This window comes from Conger conger, chromosome 7 (genome assembly GCF_963514075.1).
Source record: "Conger conger chromosome 7, fConCon1.1, whole genome shotgun sequence".
Classification (NCBI taxonomy): Eukaryota; Metazoa; Chordata; class Actinopteri; order Anguilliformes; family Congridae; genus Conger; species Conger conger.
In genome coordinates, this window is record NC_083766.1 from 18249436 (window position 1) to 18268333 (window position 18898).

Genomic DNA, 18898 nt, shown 5'->3' on the forward strand with positions numbered 1-18898 from the left:
AGACTAACCAGGAGACAATCCTCCCCTGGAGCAATGCAGGGTTAAGGGCCTTGCTCAAGGGCCCAACAGCTGTGCGGATCTTATTGTGGCTACACTGGGGATCGAACCACCAACCATGTGGGTCCCAGTCGTGTACCTTAACCACTACGCTAGAGGCTGTCCAATTGTGCCAGGCAAGATCGATAGAACACAGAAAATATTTGAATCCAGACGAAATGTGCATTTGACCCCTGTGTGACCCTCTCACCCCTCCTCCCGCCCCTTTCCGCAGCTGCACCTGCCCCTGAACTCCCCGCTGCCGGGCAGCGAGCTGACCAAGGAGCCGTTCCGCTGGGACCAGCGTCTGTTCGCCCTGGTGCTGCGGCTCCCGGGCGCGGCCACCCCGGAGAGCGAACAGCTGGGCAGCGTGCCCACCGACGAGTCGGCCATCACGCAGATGTGCGAGGTCACCGGAGGTACAGTGGCCGTTAGGCTGCCGGCCCCGAGACGTGACTCCCACTGGAGAAAAACAGCCACTCGAAACATAGGCTCTGTTCCAAACCGTGTACTAGCATGCTACTTTACTTAATTTTTATTGAAATAGCATGAGTAGTACGCTAAGTGTGCAGTTTTGAACACAGCCAGAGAGGATGGGAAATGGAAAAAGCTCTCTTTTAATTCCTATTTCAAAACTGAACTGAGCAATGCATTGTGGGATTAGTAGCTATTTGGCTCTTTTTTCAAAGGCTCTCTTTTTGAAGGGACAGTTGACCGTTGATGTCACGGACGTTGATTTGCATCTATGTATTTGCATTCAACTCAGTGCCTTTTGTTTCTGATCAAAGTGACTTTGGAGCCAGTGAACCTGCAATCCCATAGGGAATAATTCCATTGTGTTTATAATCAGACCTCGGCCAACAACATAAAAAAGGAATTTTGAAACCGTACCCATATGAGAGAGATATTCATATTCAAGAGCCATTTCCTGCATTTTCAGTTCATTTTTTCAGTGGAGGTTCCCTTCAAAAGAGTTTGTGTGACCCAAGCCTTGTGAAAATATACCGTATACATAGAGCAGCACACAATGTGCTCAAGTATTTGACCTGAATGATTGCTTGTTCAGTACTTGCGTGTGTAACTGCCACTCTGTGTAACTACTGCTACTTTTGATTTGATTGCTGTGCATGTCAACAGTAACCAGTTTTGGTCATGTCTATCTCATAAACCATCTCAAATACTGTCCTGACCTATCAGTGGGTTACCACCCACAGTCTGGGAACCACTGCCCTAAGCCCCGCATTGTTGCCATAATAATACACCAGTTGGAACTGGCTCGTGGAAAACATAATTTCAGTGTCTGTGTCCTAAGTGGAGGACAAAATATGTGGAGAAGAGCCATTGAGAAGACACGCAGAAATATGCATGCCCCAACTGTGGCATTTATGATAGGGCTCGCCCTTTCCCTCGTCTCTGTTGAGCTCACATGCCATGTCTTCCACACTTTCAGGACGGTCCTACTGCGTTCGGACTCAGCGCATGCTCAACCAGTGCCTGGAGTCCCTGGTCCAGAAAGTTCTGAGCGGCGTTGTCATTAACTTTGAGAAAACCGGACCGGACCCGCCTCTGCTAGGCGAAGGTAGGGACCGAGACGGAGTGGCCTTTTCACATTTCAGCGCACGTTTGTGACACTTGTTACATTATTCAGTAGCATTACCGTTACACCTAAGCACTGTGTGCAGTGCAGAGACAAACTCAACTATTTTCATCCTCTGTTTAGACTTATTTCGGTGACTAAATAAGACAAAAATATTGGCTATGAGGTGACAGAGTTTCACCAATTGCCAATGGGGTATGAAAATGTAACTTGTCAAGCAAACAGTAACTTAAAACAGGATAATATTTTCTGCTTGAGAGAAAGAAAATATGATTTTAAGTCTCATTGCAAGAGAGACGTTTAAACAATGCAAAAAAGGTGACCATCTTGCCTTGTACATTACATCATCTGTGGGCATCACTTTTATCTTTAATCTGTTGTAATGCGGAATTTGTGTCTGGGGGGGACTGGGGTTGTTGCACAATATAGGTTTATTGTAACTTTTCTTACTGAAATAGTCATGTGACTGATTATGGTCAATGACTAGCTTTAAATTTACTGAGGAGCCGTTCCAGTTTCAATCAGAGTTTGGATGAGAGTTTTGAGCATGTGGCTTCCTCCCTCTGCAGACGGCCTAGTCGACCCCACCCGCCCCGCCCCGCCCTTCGGCCCGCAGCCCTGGCAAAGCTGCCACAAGCTCATCTACATCCGGCCCAACCCCAAAACCGGCGTTCCCGTGGGTCACTGGCCCATCCCAGAATCTTTCTGGCCTGACCAGAACTCCCCCACTCTGGTGAGTAGTTAGCTTTTTTAGGAGACATCGCCACTTCATTTCAACCAAGTGCTGTTCTGTATTCACTTCCTTTAGCCCTGCTTCAGAAGAGCCAACTGTCCAGTGTTAGACACTGAGATATGGCTTTCAGCATGCAGTGAGTTCAGTTAAAGACCTATCATTTTGAGTGCGGAGAAGCCAGCGCTGCCCTCTGGGAAACAGAGTTTATTTGGGACTCCGTTGAACTGCTCATTCGCCCGGTTGATTGATAGCCCCGGCCGTCACGTTGCCAGGGCGAACGTGGGGAGAATTTAATCTCTCCGCGAGGAGCTTCTGGAAGGCTGGACTCGGGCACAGACGCCCCAATGTTTTCAGCCCGGCGCTGTTTGGCTAGGTTTTGAGTCTCTGCGGCCTGCCAGGGTGGCACCACCACTGCCAGGAGGGCCAGCTGAGAGAGGGGTCATCAGCACCAGCTCAGCTCTGCTGCAGGGACACGCTGTTTTTATTTCTCAATCCACCACGGTGTGCTGTACCAGCACAAATACTCCACTGTTGGAAAGTTCCATTTTATTTACTCTTTATCAGATATAGAGCTGTGAGTGGACATATGCGGTAGATACTAGAACTTTCGTGTTTTTGTCTTGTGTCTGGGGGAAAGGATGCTTTCAGAAACTTGCTGGTCCTTGTGTGTGTGTGCAGTGTTTGTGTGAGTGTATAGTGTGTGTGTGTGTGTGTGTGTGTGTGTTTGTCTTGTGTCTGGGGAAAGGATGCTTTCAGAAACTTGCTGGTCCTTGTTTGTGTGAGTGTATAGTGTGTCTGTGTCTGTGTCTGTGTTTGTGTGAGTGTATAGTGTGTGTGTGTGTGTGTGTGTGTGTGTGTTTGTCCTGTGTCTGGGGGAAAGGATGCTTTCAGAAACTTGCTGGTCCTTGTGTGTGTGTCTTTGTGTGTGTGTGTGTGTGTGTGTGTGTGTGTGTTTGTCTTGTGTCTGGGGGAAAGGATGCTTTCAGAAACTTGCTGGTCCTTGTGTGTGTGTCTTTGTGTGTCTGTGTGTGTGTGTGTGTCTCTGTGTGTGTTTTTGTCTTGTGTCTGGGGGAAAGGATGCTTTCAGGAACTTGCTGGTCCTTGGCTTTCCACCACTGCTGGCAGTCAGCCTTGGTCACTTTTCCTGCCAGGGTGTCATAAAAGGAACCTATAACTTCCTTTGCCGTAATGCTTTAAGGTTTGTTTTTGCCAAAGGACAGGAGCTAAAAAAAGGGAGTCTTTAATAAAGGCAGAGAATACCATGGTTATGAGTCTGTCAGGAAAAAATCATGATCGTGTCACAACCCAAATGTGCCCAACAATGTCATTTGTTGGTCCAGAAATGGGTAGCACACTGCTATCATATGGGCTAATTCACCACGGGGCTCTGTTGTTGTTGGGCTGTGCTCAAGTATTTGTGAAAGAAATACTTATTTAAGCATCGAAGCGGAACCTCATTGATTGGTGCATTTGAGGATAGAGGGCGAGGCGTGTACACGGTGCCACAGCTCCTCTCGCCTGTCCATCATCCCCTCCTCCTCCTCCTCCCCAGCCTCCGCGCACCGCTCACCCCATCGTGCGATTCTCCTGCGTGGACTGCGAGCCCATGGTGATCGACAAGCTTCCCTTCGACAAGTACGAGCTGGAGCCCTCGCCCCTCACACAGTACATCCTGGAGAGGAAGTCACCGCACACGTGCTGGCAGGTAAGAGAAACACACTTTTCAGCCGTTCCTTATGGTTATTCTTTGTGATTCCTTGTATGTGTGTATGTGGGTGTATGTAATGTCACCTCTCGTGAGCTGGGAATGAGAAGGTTCTTACTGACATTTTTGACAAATATGAGTCATAAATATGTTGTTTATAGGGCACCTTATATATGTGTGAAGTTTTATACAAAAATACTGTTTAAGTTTAAGTATGAAAAAATGCACAATTTAAGAGGTCGTATCTGCTTGGAGCCCATTCGTTTGAAGCTCAAAACTAGTGGGAACACAAATAGAACCTTCTCATTCTCAGCTCACGCTGCTGCTAGGATCCTGTGCTTATTCTTGCCCATGCAGAACTGGTGAACTGAAACTCTCATGCGAGGCAGCTTAATAAGGAGTTGCCCACAAGGGAATTAACCCTTTTTATACAGGTCTCTGTGCTCGTGATGCGTCACAGAGCAGCAGCGCTGGTCTGGGATCAGGTTTCCTCCCTGTCCATAATCCATATCCACTGTGACCTAAGAGCAGAACTGATCCCGGATCAGCACTTCCTCTCTGAGATACTTTGTGAATGACCGTGGGGCCCTGACATTCTGCTGTAGCAGTGGGAAAAGCCTCCCAGAAACGTACTCACCGGAGAGCTGAAGGCAGCCTCGCCGGGGACGTCATTAAGCTCTTTCCACTTTGCCCTCCAGGTGTTTGTGAGCAGCAGCGGGAAGCACAGCGACCTGGGCCAGCCGTTCGGCTACCTGAAGGCCAGCACCACGCTAACCTGCGTCAACCTCTTCGTCATGCCTTACAACTACCCTGTCCTGCTGCCGCTGCTGGGTACAGAACGCCCGTCACTCCCCTGACCCTGAGCTGGCTCGTTAGCCCTGTAGGATGAGTTAGGCTTCTCAAAGTGTCTGTTACTCCACTGGCCCTGAGCTGGCCCGTTTGCCCTGTAGGATGAGTTAGGCTTCTCAAAGTGTCTGTTACTCCCCTGACCCTGAGCTGGCCCGTTAGCCCTGTAGGATGAGTTAGGCTTCTCAAAGTGTCTGTTACTCCCCTGACCCTGAGCTGGCCGTTTGCCCTGTAGGATGAGTTAGGCTTCTCAAAGTGTCTGTTACTCCCCTGACCCTGAGCTGGCCGTTTCCCCTGTAGGATGAGTTAGGCTTCTCAAAGTGTCTGTTACTCCCCTGACCCTGAGCTGGCCCGTTTCCCCTGTAGAATGAGTTAGGCTTCTCAAAGTGTCTGTTACTCCCCTGACCCTGAGCTGGCCCGTTAGCCCTGTAGGATGAGTTAGGCTTCTCAAAGTGTCTGTTACTCCCCTGACCCTGAGCTGGCCCGTTTGCCCTGTAGGCCTCCAGCTGTAGGATGCGTCAGGCCGTCACTCCCCGGACCCTGAGCTTGCTGGTTTCTGCTGTAGGATGAGTCAGGCTTCTCAGAACGTCCGTCTTAGTGACGTAGCAATCATACAGGGAGAGTTGGATGCATAGTAGAAGGGCAGAGATTTCAGCCTCGGAGCTGTGTACTGATCGATCGTCCACAACGGGCATGAAACAGGGAGGAGTACTCCATGTGCAGCTTCTACTTAAGATTACTGCAACTAAAGGCAAACATTAGACTGAAAATAGTCACTTTCATTGATAAAAAAGCAGCTGGAAATACAATGTAAATTCACCAACGGAGCATGTGCATGCAGTATTACTAAAGAACACAATGTAGACAAGGCCACAACCTTTGATATCAGGAAGTGTAAGAAAAACATCAACATTCGCAAAAGATGTCTGAGATAGTGGGATACTGGAAAGGAGATGCATTGTTTGGAAAACAGAAGTAGAAAAACATTTCTGTTGTGTTCAGCCAAAGTCAAAGCAGGTTTTAGTTACTGTACATAGACTACCCTTTTGAATTATTCTCCATTTACCTTCTTTGAATCTCCATTATGAGTAATGGTTGAAAAATGTAGTTCAGTTCTATGCTGTTTTCATCAAGTTCGGCATTGTGTGACACAGTCAGGGAAACCCTCATTGTACAGCCGATCAAAACTAGGCTCACCCAACTGTGGAATTGCAAAATCGAGATTTATTCAGTCAGGCTGAGGGCGTCAGGTGTGTAGTGATATTTTATTCAGTACGAATGCCAAAGTCAGCTGTCTCTGCCTGGGGGGTGGGCAAGGCAGCAGAGCTCTCAAGTGTTCAAAGCTGCCACCTCTCCTCTCTCTCCTTGCGTGACCTTTCTTCCATTTTGTCCTCCTTTCACAGATGACCTGTTTAAAGTGCACAAGCTCAAGCCAAATGTCAAATGGCGACAGGCCTTTGAGATCTACCTGAAGTCCATGCCCCCTTATTTCCTCCTGGTAAGTTAACACATTGTCATTAGGGAAAAGGGGTCTCAAGAAGGAAACCCTTTGCTTTTTAAATGGGTAACCTTAACCTTCAAGTTTCTAAAGTGTTAAGACCGTTATCGTTCCTGGTTGAGAAGAAGAGAGAAAATGTCCCCATTCTGGTAAATCTGTGACTGGTTTGACAAGGAATTATGAGGCTGTCCTTAACAGCCTTGTGTGAAACCTGCAGATGTGCTCCGATAAGGTAACTCAAGCCAATTCTGTACAAATATTTGCCTCTACTTCTTAAAGGAAACTGGAAAGAACACATGAATTCAAATGCAAAGAACGGGAAATGAAGAATATCTTTTATATTGGTTTGGTCCAAAAAGGGAACTAAGGGATATTCCATACTTACTGTACCATTCACTGCATTTAATTCATGTTCAGTTTCCATTGGACTTCTCCTTTACAGGATTATTTTATATTGAATTCCTATTTGATGGCTTCTGAGCTGTTTTGTACATAATGGTCTGATGCTAACAGGTTCTGCTGAGGATTGTGTTCAAGCCGTCCAAAGAGCCTGCCAGCTGACAGAAAATGATTAAATAAGTGATATTTATGTAGTTCTACCATTTAAAATATTTCCCTGTGGCTAAAATAGCTTTTAAACTTGACATTTTGACGGCATGTTTAAAAATGTTTTAAATGCTTCTATACTGATTTACAGATATGTTTGTTTTGATGAAAATAGAAACGTTTGGAATATCATTGACAAAAAACCCAAAAGTATTAACTGTAAAAATGTTCATATAAGGGTATTCTTGGGTGAATATACCTACTTGGGTAATTGTGTAGTACGTATGTACGATTTGGTGTCCAAATGGCTGTTCGTGTACATGTGTGTTTATCAATGTGACTGTGCATTGTGCATGTTTCACCACCTCTCTCCCTGCTCATCCTTGCAGCCACTGAAGAAGGCGCTGAGGATGATGGGAGCTCCAAACCTCATCTCTGACAACATGGACTGTGGCCTCAGCTACAGTGTCATCTCTTACTTGAAGAAACTGAGCCAGCAGGTATAGCAGGCCCCATGTCCACCAAACCCACTCTGTCCATTCAGGGTTGTGTTATAACTGTGCATTCATGTCAGTTTGCTGGTCAAGTGCATTCTGGACACCAGCTCTGGAGGGCCTACTATTAATGAGATGACCAGGAATATTTCCTATAATAACTAATAATTGTACCTTTGGGGGAAAATACAGGAAGATCGTGGAAAATGTTGAAAGCAGGTTATGTTGTTCGACTGAAATGTTATATGAAGCGATATTTTGTTGCCAGGTTCTCTCTGGCTCCCTAATTAAGCCCAGTAGGACATTTGAGCCAGGGGAGTTGTCTTGTCGAGATCTGCTTAAGGCGTTGTTGATATTTGCACTTCTTGCGGCTCAAACCTCGTACAAGCCAATGAGGAAGGGTGGAGATGTGGGTCAGAGCTGTTTGCAGTGAAGACAGATCGCCAACCGCAAACTCCCGTCTAAAATTTATTTTCCTCGTTTATCTAGCGACATTCAATGTACAGCCTGTTTATTTAGGATGCCCATTATGGTTCTCGCTGAAGCGGAGAAGAGGGTGTCCTTCACATGATGTGGATTGAAGAATTTAGACGTGAAAGCTTTTGCATGGTTTCAGTGACTGACCTGTGAAAACACTTTAATATGTGAGGCTGTTGAAGCACCAGTGCGGGTGCCATTAGCTTTGTTTAATGGGAGCTGTGCTTTAAATGCAAAAACTCGCCTGTAGTTATTTTTTAAATATTTTTTTATTTATTCGACCTACTTACTGAAGCCAGATGGAACAATATCAGCAACATCAAATAGTGCTTGATTTATTGTCTCATAATCCAGAATGTTGAAAATTTGGTCTTGTTAACTGCCATTTACTTTTTGTGAATATGATTGTAATATAATTATTTAAAAAAAGATGTCAACTTTCATCAGTATTTAACTTGACAAAATATTTCTCACCTTTTCTGAATATCATCTGCATTATATGTTGTATAACTAAGTAAAAGAAAGATACATATTTTTCTCAACTTTGATCAGTATTTAAGTTGCGTTTACCACCGTTTGAGGGTATTTTTGTATTGGATGGTTGTTGAGACTGTGGCTGGTTTCTCTCCAGGCGAAGATGGAGTCGGATCGGCTGATTGTGTCCGTGGGGAAGAAGCCCCCCCAGGAGACGGGCATCAAAGTGAAGAATCACTGGAGCGCCCTGTCCCTAGCCCACCGCCGTGACTTCAAACAGCTGCTGCAGGGCATCACGGGAGAGGCCCCCCTCCACCTCACCGACATTAACTTCAAGGAGTTCTCCGGCTTCCAGATCGCGCTGCTCAACAAGGTACTGCACCGCTGGGAAGGACTGAAGCGTGGATCCAGGCTTAGTAAAAGCGTATTGTCTAGCTCAGTGTTTCTCAACTCGTATTGTCTAGCTCAGTGTTTCCTCGGGACCCGCTTCCCTGAAGGTTTTTGTTGTAACCAGGAACTCACACACCTGATTTAATGACTGGACCAATCACCCCACCAAAAATGCCCTTGATTAGTTCAATCAGGTATGCGAGTTCCTGGTCACAACAAAAACAAGTGGCCCTCGAGAACTGGAGTTCTAGCTAAATCATGTGTCGCTGGTGCAGTGATCTACGCTACAGTCCGGAATTAGATGGCAGAATTACATTGCATTCCATTAAATTAAAATCACTTAGCAGATGCTATTATCCAGAGTGACATACAGAAGAAGTATTCTCAGGAACACAAATTGTGATATGACCAAGAATGGAACAGAAGGCCTAGGTGCTTACTGCATCTAGATACAGAGATACCGACTATAATTGTCTGGAAATTATATATTGTAGCAAGGATATTTCATCCACATACTTCAACTTGTCTTTATTGCATGCACCGGTGGTTAGTTGTAGATTTTATGAAATGGACCAAAAATAGCCATACTCTTAAAACAGCCCCATTCTATTGTATGTTAAGAATGCAGAATGCAAAGTGGCGAACATCAGTGTTCTTCTTAAATAAAATAAATAAAACATATTACCAGGATATCACCAGGAATGCGTAGAGACCCATATAAACTATATAAGTGTAAAGTTACCTCAACAAATCAATGATTATAATTGAAAGCAAGAGTAGGTAACACTGCACAGCTATCTTTACAGAGATACCTTCAACATTATTGTCCCACAAGGGAACGAAAGAGGATAGCTATAGCCTCGCCTGTGGATGGAGGGTTTCAGTTTAAACGCTATTCCCTGCCTAATTATGTATCCGCATAATCCTCTACCCAGTCAGGCGCCTGTGGTTTCACTGCCCAAACTACTGTATATGCAAGAGCTGCATGCAGAACCTGGTGGTCAGCAGAACAAAGACAAATATCAGGTCAACAAATATCACAGGAGGAGTATATTTGTAACTTCTCCTGTCTTCCTTTTCAGGACCTGAAACCCCAGGCCTACCGGAACGCCTACGATGTCTCCCGGCGGAACCTTCTAGATCAGCTGACCCGAATGCGCTCCAACATCCTGCGCACGACTCAGAAGCTCATTCGAGGGCAGGACGAAGGTACACACTGACAGACCAATCAACTGCCACATGCGTGGACCTTTGATACTGCTTTTAGCTATCACTGAAATTTAAATGCTGCATCAGACTGCGTATGCAGTAAATAGTTTCTCCGCGAAATATAATGCCCTGCAAGCAAACACGTTTCATTGGTCAGTTATCTGGTTGTATTGATTCCATTGGTCAGCTCTGAGGTATCGATTTTTGTGTTGGCTCACAGACTACTTACACAGCATCCCAGTGGCCCAGATGGGCAACTACCAGGAGTACCTGAAGATGATGCCGTCCCCACTGCGGGAGATAGACCCGGACCAGCCCAAACGCCTGCACACGTTCGGGAACCCCTTCAAACAGGACAAGAAGGTAACTTCCTCAGCCCCTTCCATACTTCTTCAGCCCTTCAGCACCCTGGGAAATGCACACAAAGACAGACTGGTAGACTGTGACCTTCGACCCCTTCTCCCTCCCGCCTCCCCTCCTTGTTGCTTGCACAGGGCATGATGATCGACGAGGCGGACGAGTTCGTGACGGGCCCCCAGAACAAGAAGAGGGGGGGCTCCGGGGACCCCAATTCGGGGGCCGCCCTGAAGAGGAGGAGGAGCATGTCGCCCTTGCTGCGGCGGCCGCAGACGCCGCCCATCATCACCAACCACGTGGTGGGCAAGGGGCCCCCGGGAGCCCAGGTCAACCACAGCCTCATCAAACCCATCCCGCTGCACAAAGGTAGGCCTTCAGACAGCTGGAGGAGACGTGGGAAGCACCCGGGAGAGGGATTTCTATGCAAGCTATGCGGCCCGTCATGGCAGATGGTAGAACCTGCACAGTAAATTAAAAACTGGGTATGACATCATAACAGAAGCAAACACTACAAAGCTGTTCCTCTTTCCTCTTTTACACAAAGGAGGATTGTACATTTTCGGTATAGTCTGTTATTCAGCTGACGCTTTTTATCCAAAGCGACTTACAGTTGATCAGACTAAGCAGGGGACAATCTTCCCCTGGAGCAATGTGGGGTTAAGGGCCCAACAGCTGTGGGGATCTTATCGTGGCTACACCGGGGCTTGAAGCACCAACTTTCCAGGTCCCAGTCATTTATTTTCGCCACAATGCTACAGGCTGTCCCCGTATGTAAGAGATATAAATACCAAAGTTACATTTCAGGGTATGAAGCACTTGGATACAGTGCTTTGGTTAATATGCCACGTCCCTCTCCATTGTCTCCCTCTGCAGGATCAGAGAGGAACAGCGTTCTGGGCTCAGAAAGCAATGGGGAGCAGGTGAAGGGCGCAGAGACCGGTGGAGGCTGGCCGGGAGGACTGGACGGGGTGGAGGGGTGTGCAGCGGATCTCACGCCCGAGGACACGCCCGGGGAAGGGGGAGAGGGCAGAGTCCGAGTGGAGGACGGGTTTGGGGAAGACGGGCTAGACGAGAGGCCTCCCGGCCATCCAGAAAACTGTGAAGAGTTGAGTCCCCCCGGACAGCAGGGGGAGCTAGAGGGGGCCAAAGAGGAAACCATCAGGACGGTCACCGTACTCCCCCTGGAGGGCACCAATGCAGAACTCCGCACACGGGTCCTCAAAGAGGTCCGGAAGCCTGGCCGTAGTGAGTATTCAAACCGAAAAGGAGGTCTGGTACCTGCCGCTATACGCAGTAAGACTGTTTCAATCCCTTGGAGATTTTCTTAGTTGTTGCACATTCTCCTTATGCAGTCTCGCATATTTCTGCCAGGTTGCATCATTCTGGATGCCTGCTGTACTGCTACTTGCTGGCCCGTAACTCCTCTTGCCTTTCCCCCAGACTATGAGACAATATTCCATCTTCTGGAGGAAGTGAGGGGCCCTGTTGAAGTGCAGAAGTACTTCATCCATCAGACTATTAAAGAGGCTGCAAGGTAAGACCTCGCTCACAGGGATCATGGGAGCTTACAGAACACATGGACACCAATACAAGATGCTTTGCTTGAAAAAAGATGAGACTGCCTTTGGTTGAGTGAAAACAAGACTGGATTGGAGGGTGAACACAGAAGGCTCACAATACATCTTGTTTTCAGTCAGTCAGTCAGAAACAGTGTTTCTTGTCTCAGTCATAACAACTTTTTTTTTGTGAAGGCATCAATGTTCCCTTTCCTTGTTTGTTATATGATGATGATAAATAATTCACTTGATCAGCATATGTGCCATATGATACTTTTAGTACAGTACTTACATAATAAACATGCTCCATATTTTATGATTTTGTAACTCATACACACCCCAGAATGCATTTCATATTTGAATAGGAGAAGGAGCAGAATGCCTGAGTGCATGTTGGGGATTTGTGGCAGAAGGGATCACTTTCCATTTCAAACTGAAAATAAACAAGTGGGTCAATGACTCCAGGGCATGCACCTAAACATTGAGATTCCAAAAGTACTGGCTGCAGGTAGTGTGAAAATCAAGTATCTATGCATGTACTTCTAATTCACCAGAGGGTGAGAAATGTAACATTCAGACAACAGACCGTGCAGAAGTGAAATTCTCTGCCCCGAGACTTCAGACGGATATCCCCAAAATTTGCGGAACTTCAAAAGGCGCGTTTTTCAGTCGCGCCCGTTGCTTCCGTCTCAGCGGGGGGGCAAGGCGGCGCAGCCTTTTAATCTCCGCCTCTCCCGCCACCGCGCGTCTCCCTCAGGTTTAAGAAGCGCGTCCTGATCCAGCAGCTGGAGACCGCCCTGGAGGAGATCGAAGAGAAGCACCTGCTGCCCTCCGGCCTCAACAACGTCCACGGCAGGTAGCGCGGCGCGAAGGAGAGGGAGGGCGAGAGAGCCACAGACCCGCCCGGCCGCGGAGCCCCCCGAGACGCCCAGAGACCCACAGCGGCAGGCTCTGAGGGAGGAGCGGTGGAGCCCAGAGGTCGCCCCAGAGGTTGCCCCAGAGGTCGCCCAGAGGTCGACCCAGATGTCACCCCAGAGGTCACCGCAGAGGTCACCGCAGAGGTCACCGCAGAGGTCTCCCTAGAGGTCGCTGTAGCCCAAGCATCGACAGTCTGTCACACTGAGTGGGGGAGGACCCAGGGAGGAATGCACTGGGCAGGAGCGCTGAAGGAATCCTCAAATTCCTCGTGCTGTTAGCCCCCTTCTGTAGACCACCCAACATCTACACACTCTCACCTGTAAGCCGGTTTGCTTTGCCTTCAAAGGAACTCAGACTAGTAGTTTTTCAGGCAAAGAGACCGTGTCTGTATCTGGTGTGAGGAGTGCAGTTGAGAGGACAGATAAAGGTGGAGGTGGAGTTGTCCTGATTCCCTGTGACTTCCCTTCAGCAGTGGGCAGGCGCAAGATCTCCCGACTTGAAGGGGAGACGGAGCTTCAAGCGGTTCTACGAGAGATCGGTTCTTCTGAGAGTGTCGATGCGCATTCCGTTCAGAGGTGTAGATGTGATGTAGGTCACCTCTGCATTGGTTTAGATGCAGGTAGCGGTTCTTTAGGCTGACTTCACTGGCGGGAAAGCTGACGACTGGCCGAGGATACTCACGTGAGTACTCTTATCTACCTCAGTCCCTCCATTTTACTTTTCTTTCGAAAGAACTCTCTCGTCCTTGGGTGAGACTTTGGTGTCATTCAAAACAAGGCAGTAAATTAAATGGAAACACCAGGCTTTGAAGAAACGGTAGGTTAAGTGGACTTGGGAGGATATCCGCAAGCTTGTTTGCTGACATGTAAAGTACACCTCTTCATCCCCCCCCCCCCCCCAACCTTCAGGGGAATGATTTGCCAGGTCATGTGGTCCATTTGACTAGTCCTGGAGCTTCCAATCCACTGCGTCACTGAAGCTCACGATAACCCACTTAATGTCATGTGACTTTAAATAATCAAAGACCACCCCCCATCAGTCATCCACTCCCGCCCTGGACAACTGCATTTGCTCATGCTGGGTTTAAGAGTCACAAATTCAAACTGCATCACAAATTCAAACGGTTTTTCTTTTATTCTCTTAAAATGAAAGATGTGTACTACTTTTTAGATGTTCATACATGATGAAAGAAATAAGATTATTTTTGGACAGTATTCTTACCAGAGCATACAAATGATATTTTAAAGAAAACCTTGTATAAAGAACATTTTGTAAACATTTTTTAAAGAAACACAAAAAATGAATAAAAAAAGTTAAGATCGAGAATAATGATGTACATCTGCTTCCTCTGGACAGCCATACCAACAAGCCTTTCCTGCTGATTAGACCCGAAGAGAATTCAGCTTCCATCATGACAGACTCTGAGCACAAAACACTTAAGGCTTATGAATCAAATGCATAAACCACATTCGACTGAGACTTTAAATCATTAATGCTAATTGTATCAGGTTTGTATTGTTGACCAGTGGGCATGACATTAATATTTTATTGTAGAGCTAGTGTTACATACATTAAAACTAACATTTTGCATGATACCCTGAATCAAAATGAGACACAACTCTATGCATAGTGCATTTATTGTCAATGACCTAAGAAAAAGGGCAGCTTTAGTCCTCGAGTTCTGTGGTCCTGTAGAGTCCAGGGTTCACCCTCAATGTGCAACATTAGAATATTCTGTCTGAACAATGTCAGACTGTTTACTGATAACAGTGAACTAAGAAAGACCAAATTATAAGACTCATTTGAAAACTACAAATGAAAAGTAATCTTTTTATTGTTGTCTGACAATTATTAGTCATCATTAGATATCATTTAATTATTTAAATTTTACTTAGCTAAAAATTGTTGCATTTCTACACAAAATGAAGAAAACATCTGAACAGTGTTGACCCCCAAGGTATGTACCGTAGTTTCACCTAAGCCAGTGTTTATGACATTTCTTCAGAAATGCCTAATTACCCTAACAGGATTTCCGCCTTCCCTGCTCGGTCTCCTTTCATGAAGCAATTACAGTTAACTACAGACTAACTACATATCAAACTTCCAAATAATATATAAATTCCATATCTGTTCACTAAACATTGGTTTTACAGTACATGAACTGCAACCTAACATCACATTCCTGTAGTGCAAAGGAGGAATACAATTGTCCAAAGAACAATTGGCTCAAGTCTGCGACGACACAAACAGAAGGCATTAAAGTTTGTTGTGAACTCTGAAGGCTCGGTTGTGCAACAATGGGATTGTGACACCTGTCTGTTAATCGTCTGAACAGGGGATGGAGGAAGATCTAAGATCCTTAGTACAGTATTCCCACAAAAAAAAAAAAAAATCACATTTATCAACAAGAAATCACTCCTAATAAAGGAGTTGGCACAGTCCAAAGAGATAAACATTGGAACATGATGCAAAAGCAGTACAGCAGACCTGCAGAAAGTACACAAGGAAGAACCCTTGGGTAAAGAAACAGGCATACAGTTCATCTGACAAGCGATAAGATTTAACGGAAACTATTTTGCGTTTTTTTTCCCCGTTGGGAAAGTGTATGTCTGTGACAGAAAACTGAAAAAGGGGTAAGTGAGCGGTGGTGGGAGGGCCAGTCTCAGTGGTGCAAGGGCTCAAGCTTGCGTAGCCGCAGGGGGTTGGGGGGCAGGGCCTGTGCGCTGGCAGCAGAAGCCGCCTCCTCTGGGGACCTGAAGAGGACCCTGCCCCTGTGATTGAACAGGTAAAAAGATGGGTGGTTTCCCAAAGTGTCAAACGTCCTGCAAAACAATGAAGAAAGACAAAGCAATCTATGAGTGATGGTGGGAGGTTATGCAGTGTACTGAAAATAAATAGACAGTCTGCAATCAAAATCATATTTTTAAAAATAGTTATATGCAAAGAACTACAAACATTAAAAAAATTGTATTCAGTTGATTTTAAATTAGTTTCTTCTCCATCCAAAAAGCAACAAAGCTGCCCAAAAAAGGAGAATTTGGCACTGGTCATCTGGAGGCAGTAGTTCAAATGATATTTCAATTTTAACCCATCAGCAATGAGACTATTTATGAGGCAGCCAATCAGAAGTGAACTTGAAGTGAATATGCATACAGAGCCTCTACTGTATATCACTGTATACTGAATTTTTCTTTTTTTTCCCCCATTAAGTTTTAAAATAGTTAATTGCACATTTTCAAACTTGAAATTATATATCTTTATCTTACTTAATTAAACATTTGAATGCAATAAAAGGGGATTACACGTTTTTATTTTTTATTAGCAGGCTCTTGCTTATTTATAGCAAAATAAAACTGATTCATTTTTTAAATCTCCAATGCAAGTAGTGATAGTTTGATTTAACCAATCAAATATTAATTATGGAATACCCACAAGATTATACATAACTATTCATTCCAGCAAGGAGAAAAATGCATCCAGTTTAACATAAACCTACAAGAATTTTCACCTTTCGTTATCTGAGAGCAAAATTGCAACTTACTTGTTTTTTAGCTCTGAAGAGGCATCCATGTCTTTGAACTCCCCAGCGATGTGGACTATGCCATAACAGGTCATCACAAATGCTAACAAGGTCTGTAGGACTATCTGCAGGAATATACCAATAATCCACAGTGAGATACAACAATGTTCCAATTTCCAACTGCTACATGTTGATAATATTAGTGAAACGGATTTGACATGGTGCGCAGATACCACTAGAGCCTCAGATATAGAATGTTACAATCAATGAACATGAACTAGGGTGCATGTCTCAAGATCTGCAATATAAAGGGAGAGAAAGGTTCATTTTTTTAAAGTATTAGCTAGAAGGTGTAGTGTGAAAAAGTGGGTTCTAGACTGATTGGGGAAAGTCATTGGGGGATGTTGGAGGGTGAGAGCAGAGAGGAGCTGAGGACGTGAGGAGCAGCTGCCAGGGGCTTGAAGAGATGGAACAGCCAGCTGGTGAGAGGATGCTGAACAGAGAGGTCTGCTTGGGGTGTATGGTATAATAGTTATCTGAATATGTATGGCATGCCAGCGTGAGCAATTTGAATATAATCTGTGCAACGAACGGAAACCAGTGTTCAAAAGTGGTGTGAAGTGTGAATACAGTAACAGTGAATGGCAAAAACGCACACAGGCACTCACATCTATCGGTAACGTTTCATTTTCCTTCTCTGTGAGTCGCATGTAAGATCGATCTGCAAGGGAAAGGAATAAAATAGCATCAGCACATAAGCACTTGAGTGTTGTCACATTTGAATGGTCCATGATCAAATATACCAAATCAATGTCCACTGAGCTTTTCATTTTAAAATTGTGAATGCCATTTTTTTTTTTAAGGTGAAAGGACAGTCTGCCCCCCTTGTGTATTTTTAATTTCGTTCAGATGGGGAAACGGATAGGGATTCGAATGGATTACAGATAGATGGCATGGCATCCCTATTGTTTAATAAATGTTAAACTTTCACATACATAGGTAGAGATGATCACATCTACTACAGTACTTCAAAAAATATCATGCCAAGATATTGCATGGTTATTGCTAGGACAAAGGCTATATTGACATCCATGTCTAAAGAGGATTGCATTAAATACCGCTGTACAGTCAATATTTCCCTGAAAGAACAGATTAGAAGCAGTCTGTCAGTTGACCAGAATTATCAGGTATAATATGCTGTACAACAGGGGTGTCCAATGTCATCTGAAAAGGGCCAGTCTGGACGCAGGTTTTTGTTGTAGCCCAGCACTGACATTTAACTAATTAACCAATCGTGATCAAAACCTTAATAAGTAGAATCAGGCGTCTTATTGCTGGGCTTATTGCTGGGCTGCACTCACGCCAGCCGTTTCTCGATAAAGTATAGGCATAACTAGTACATTGAAGGTAGTTATGCACAACTACACATCTGTAAGCACGCATACATTTTTGCACAACTACATGGCTGTAAGCACGCATGACAGCAGAAAGAAGTGGTTGCGATTAGCCAGATGGTTATTACTTTAGCTGGGACAGATAACACCCTCATTCATTTGTGAGACTGTTGCATTTGGGATTTGTGAGATTATAAAACACTACGCATCAAATTACAATGGCTAGCAATTATGCAAGACCCGAGCAGAGCTTTCACAACTAGTACTGAGCTCAATCGTCGATAAGGATATCAAACAACAGTTTAACATTAACGTACATGCAAGATTAGCATTTGGTTATTCAATGGCCTCTCGTTTCATACACTAGCTAAATGTTTAAAATTTATTAACCAGGTGTTGTTTGTTCATATGATCAATGAGGTAAACAACATGCAGTATATAAACTTATCGTAAATGTCTGCTTACTGTGATGGCTAAGGTAGCTAGCTAGCTGATTAGCTAATGTAATGTTAAGTTCCATGGGCCCACGCATCGTGCGATTGAATGGGTGTCCGGAGCTGGCTAACGTCCGTTAGCTAGCTAGCCAGCTACACGATCTAAAACCACCAACGTTACATCGATAGCTTTTTAGACAAGACCCAGTCCCATAGTGTGTGCTTAATCTATTTTTTGTTTCTTAATTCTACTCACGCTGTGCCGCTGAGAAAGCTGCATGGGCTAAAGCAAAGAGACCGATACCGACAAGACCCTTCCAGATAGACGAGGCCATCTTCAGTTTTGAACGACTGTCGGCTTCGGCGCTGTGAAAAGTCGTCACTACAAATGTTATTGACGAAACGTAAGGACGCAACTTGATGATGCGAAGTAGCTATAAGGTATCACAACATTGCATTAGGCCATAATGGACCATGCACAAACCATGAATGATGTTGGTTAAACTGTACTCTTCAGCAGATATGCCAGTTTATAATAGTAACGGTTTTCTAATGAATTGGTAATCAATTTGATGGACAGCGTACTTTCAACGTTTGACATTTAGCTGATTTAATAATTGTTCGATTTTGCCTCCATTTGTTACTAAAGTGCTGGATTCACATGCCCGGTTTGCGATGAACAGTCATTTTAGTCGAAAAGGACCACAGGGAACA

At 45.1% G+C, this 18898-nt stretch overlaps 2 protein-coding genes across 2 annotated transcripts in view; one reads left to right on the forward strand and one right to left on the reverse strand.

Annotated features, from left to right (window-relative positions):
- Positions 1-14165, forward strand: part of LOC133132754 (integrator complex subunit 6-like) — a 26431-nt gene extending 12266 nt beyond the window's left edge. The window contains exons 5-18 of the mRNA XM_061248441.1: positions 272-455; positions 1487-1615; positions 2203-2366; positions 3919-4071; positions 4770-4902; positions 6321-6415; positions 7351-7461; positions 8564-8779; positions 9879-10005; positions 10226-10368; positions 10500-10728; positions 11236-11607; positions 11803-11896; positions 12676-14165. Coding sequence (XP_061104425.1) covers positions 272-455; positions 1487-1615; positions 2203-2366; positions 3919-4071; positions 4770-4902; positions 6321-6415; positions 7351-7461; positions 8564-8779; positions 9879-10005; positions 10226-10368; positions 10500-10728; positions 11236-11607; positions 11803-11896; positions 12676-12778 — 2253 coding nt within the window. The 3' untranslated portion in view covers positions 12779-14165. The remainder of the gene's footprint in view (positions 1-271; positions 456-1486; positions 1616-2202; positions 2367-3918; positions 4072-4769; positions 4903-6320; positions 6416-7350; positions 7462-8563; positions 8780-9878; positions 10006-10225; positions 10369-10499; positions 10729-11235; positions 11608-11802; positions 11897-12675) is intronic.
- Positions 13952-18567, reverse strand: LOC133132755 (ER membrane protein complex subunit 5). Its single transcript, XM_061248442.1, has 4 exons — positions 18441-18567; positions 17025-17077; positions 16378-16481; positions 13952-15658 (listed from the first exon to the last, which is right to left on the reverse strand). The coding sequence occupies exons 1-4, from the start codon at positions 18517-18519 to the stop codon at positions 15499-15501; spliced, it is 396 nt and encodes a 131-aa protein (XP_061104426.1). The 5' UTR covers positions 18520-18567; the 3' UTR covers positions 13952-15498.
- Positions 18568-18898: the final 331 nt, after the last annotated feature.

Bases quoted from the DNA above. Each gene is read 5' to 3' on its own strand.
- LOC133132755 (XM_061248442.1), bottom strand. From the start codon at position 18,519: ATGGCCTCGTCTATCTGGAAGGGTCTTGTCGGTATCGGTCTCTTTGCT. The intron at 16,482-17,024 runs GTGAGTGCCTGT...ATATTCCTGCAG, and splicing joins ATGAAACGTTACCGATAGAT to ATAGTCCTACAGACCTTGTT. The intron at 15,659-16,377 runs GTAAGTTGCAAT...ATTGTTTTGCAG, and splicing joins TCTTCAGAGCTAAAAAACAA to GACGTTTGACACTTTGGGAA.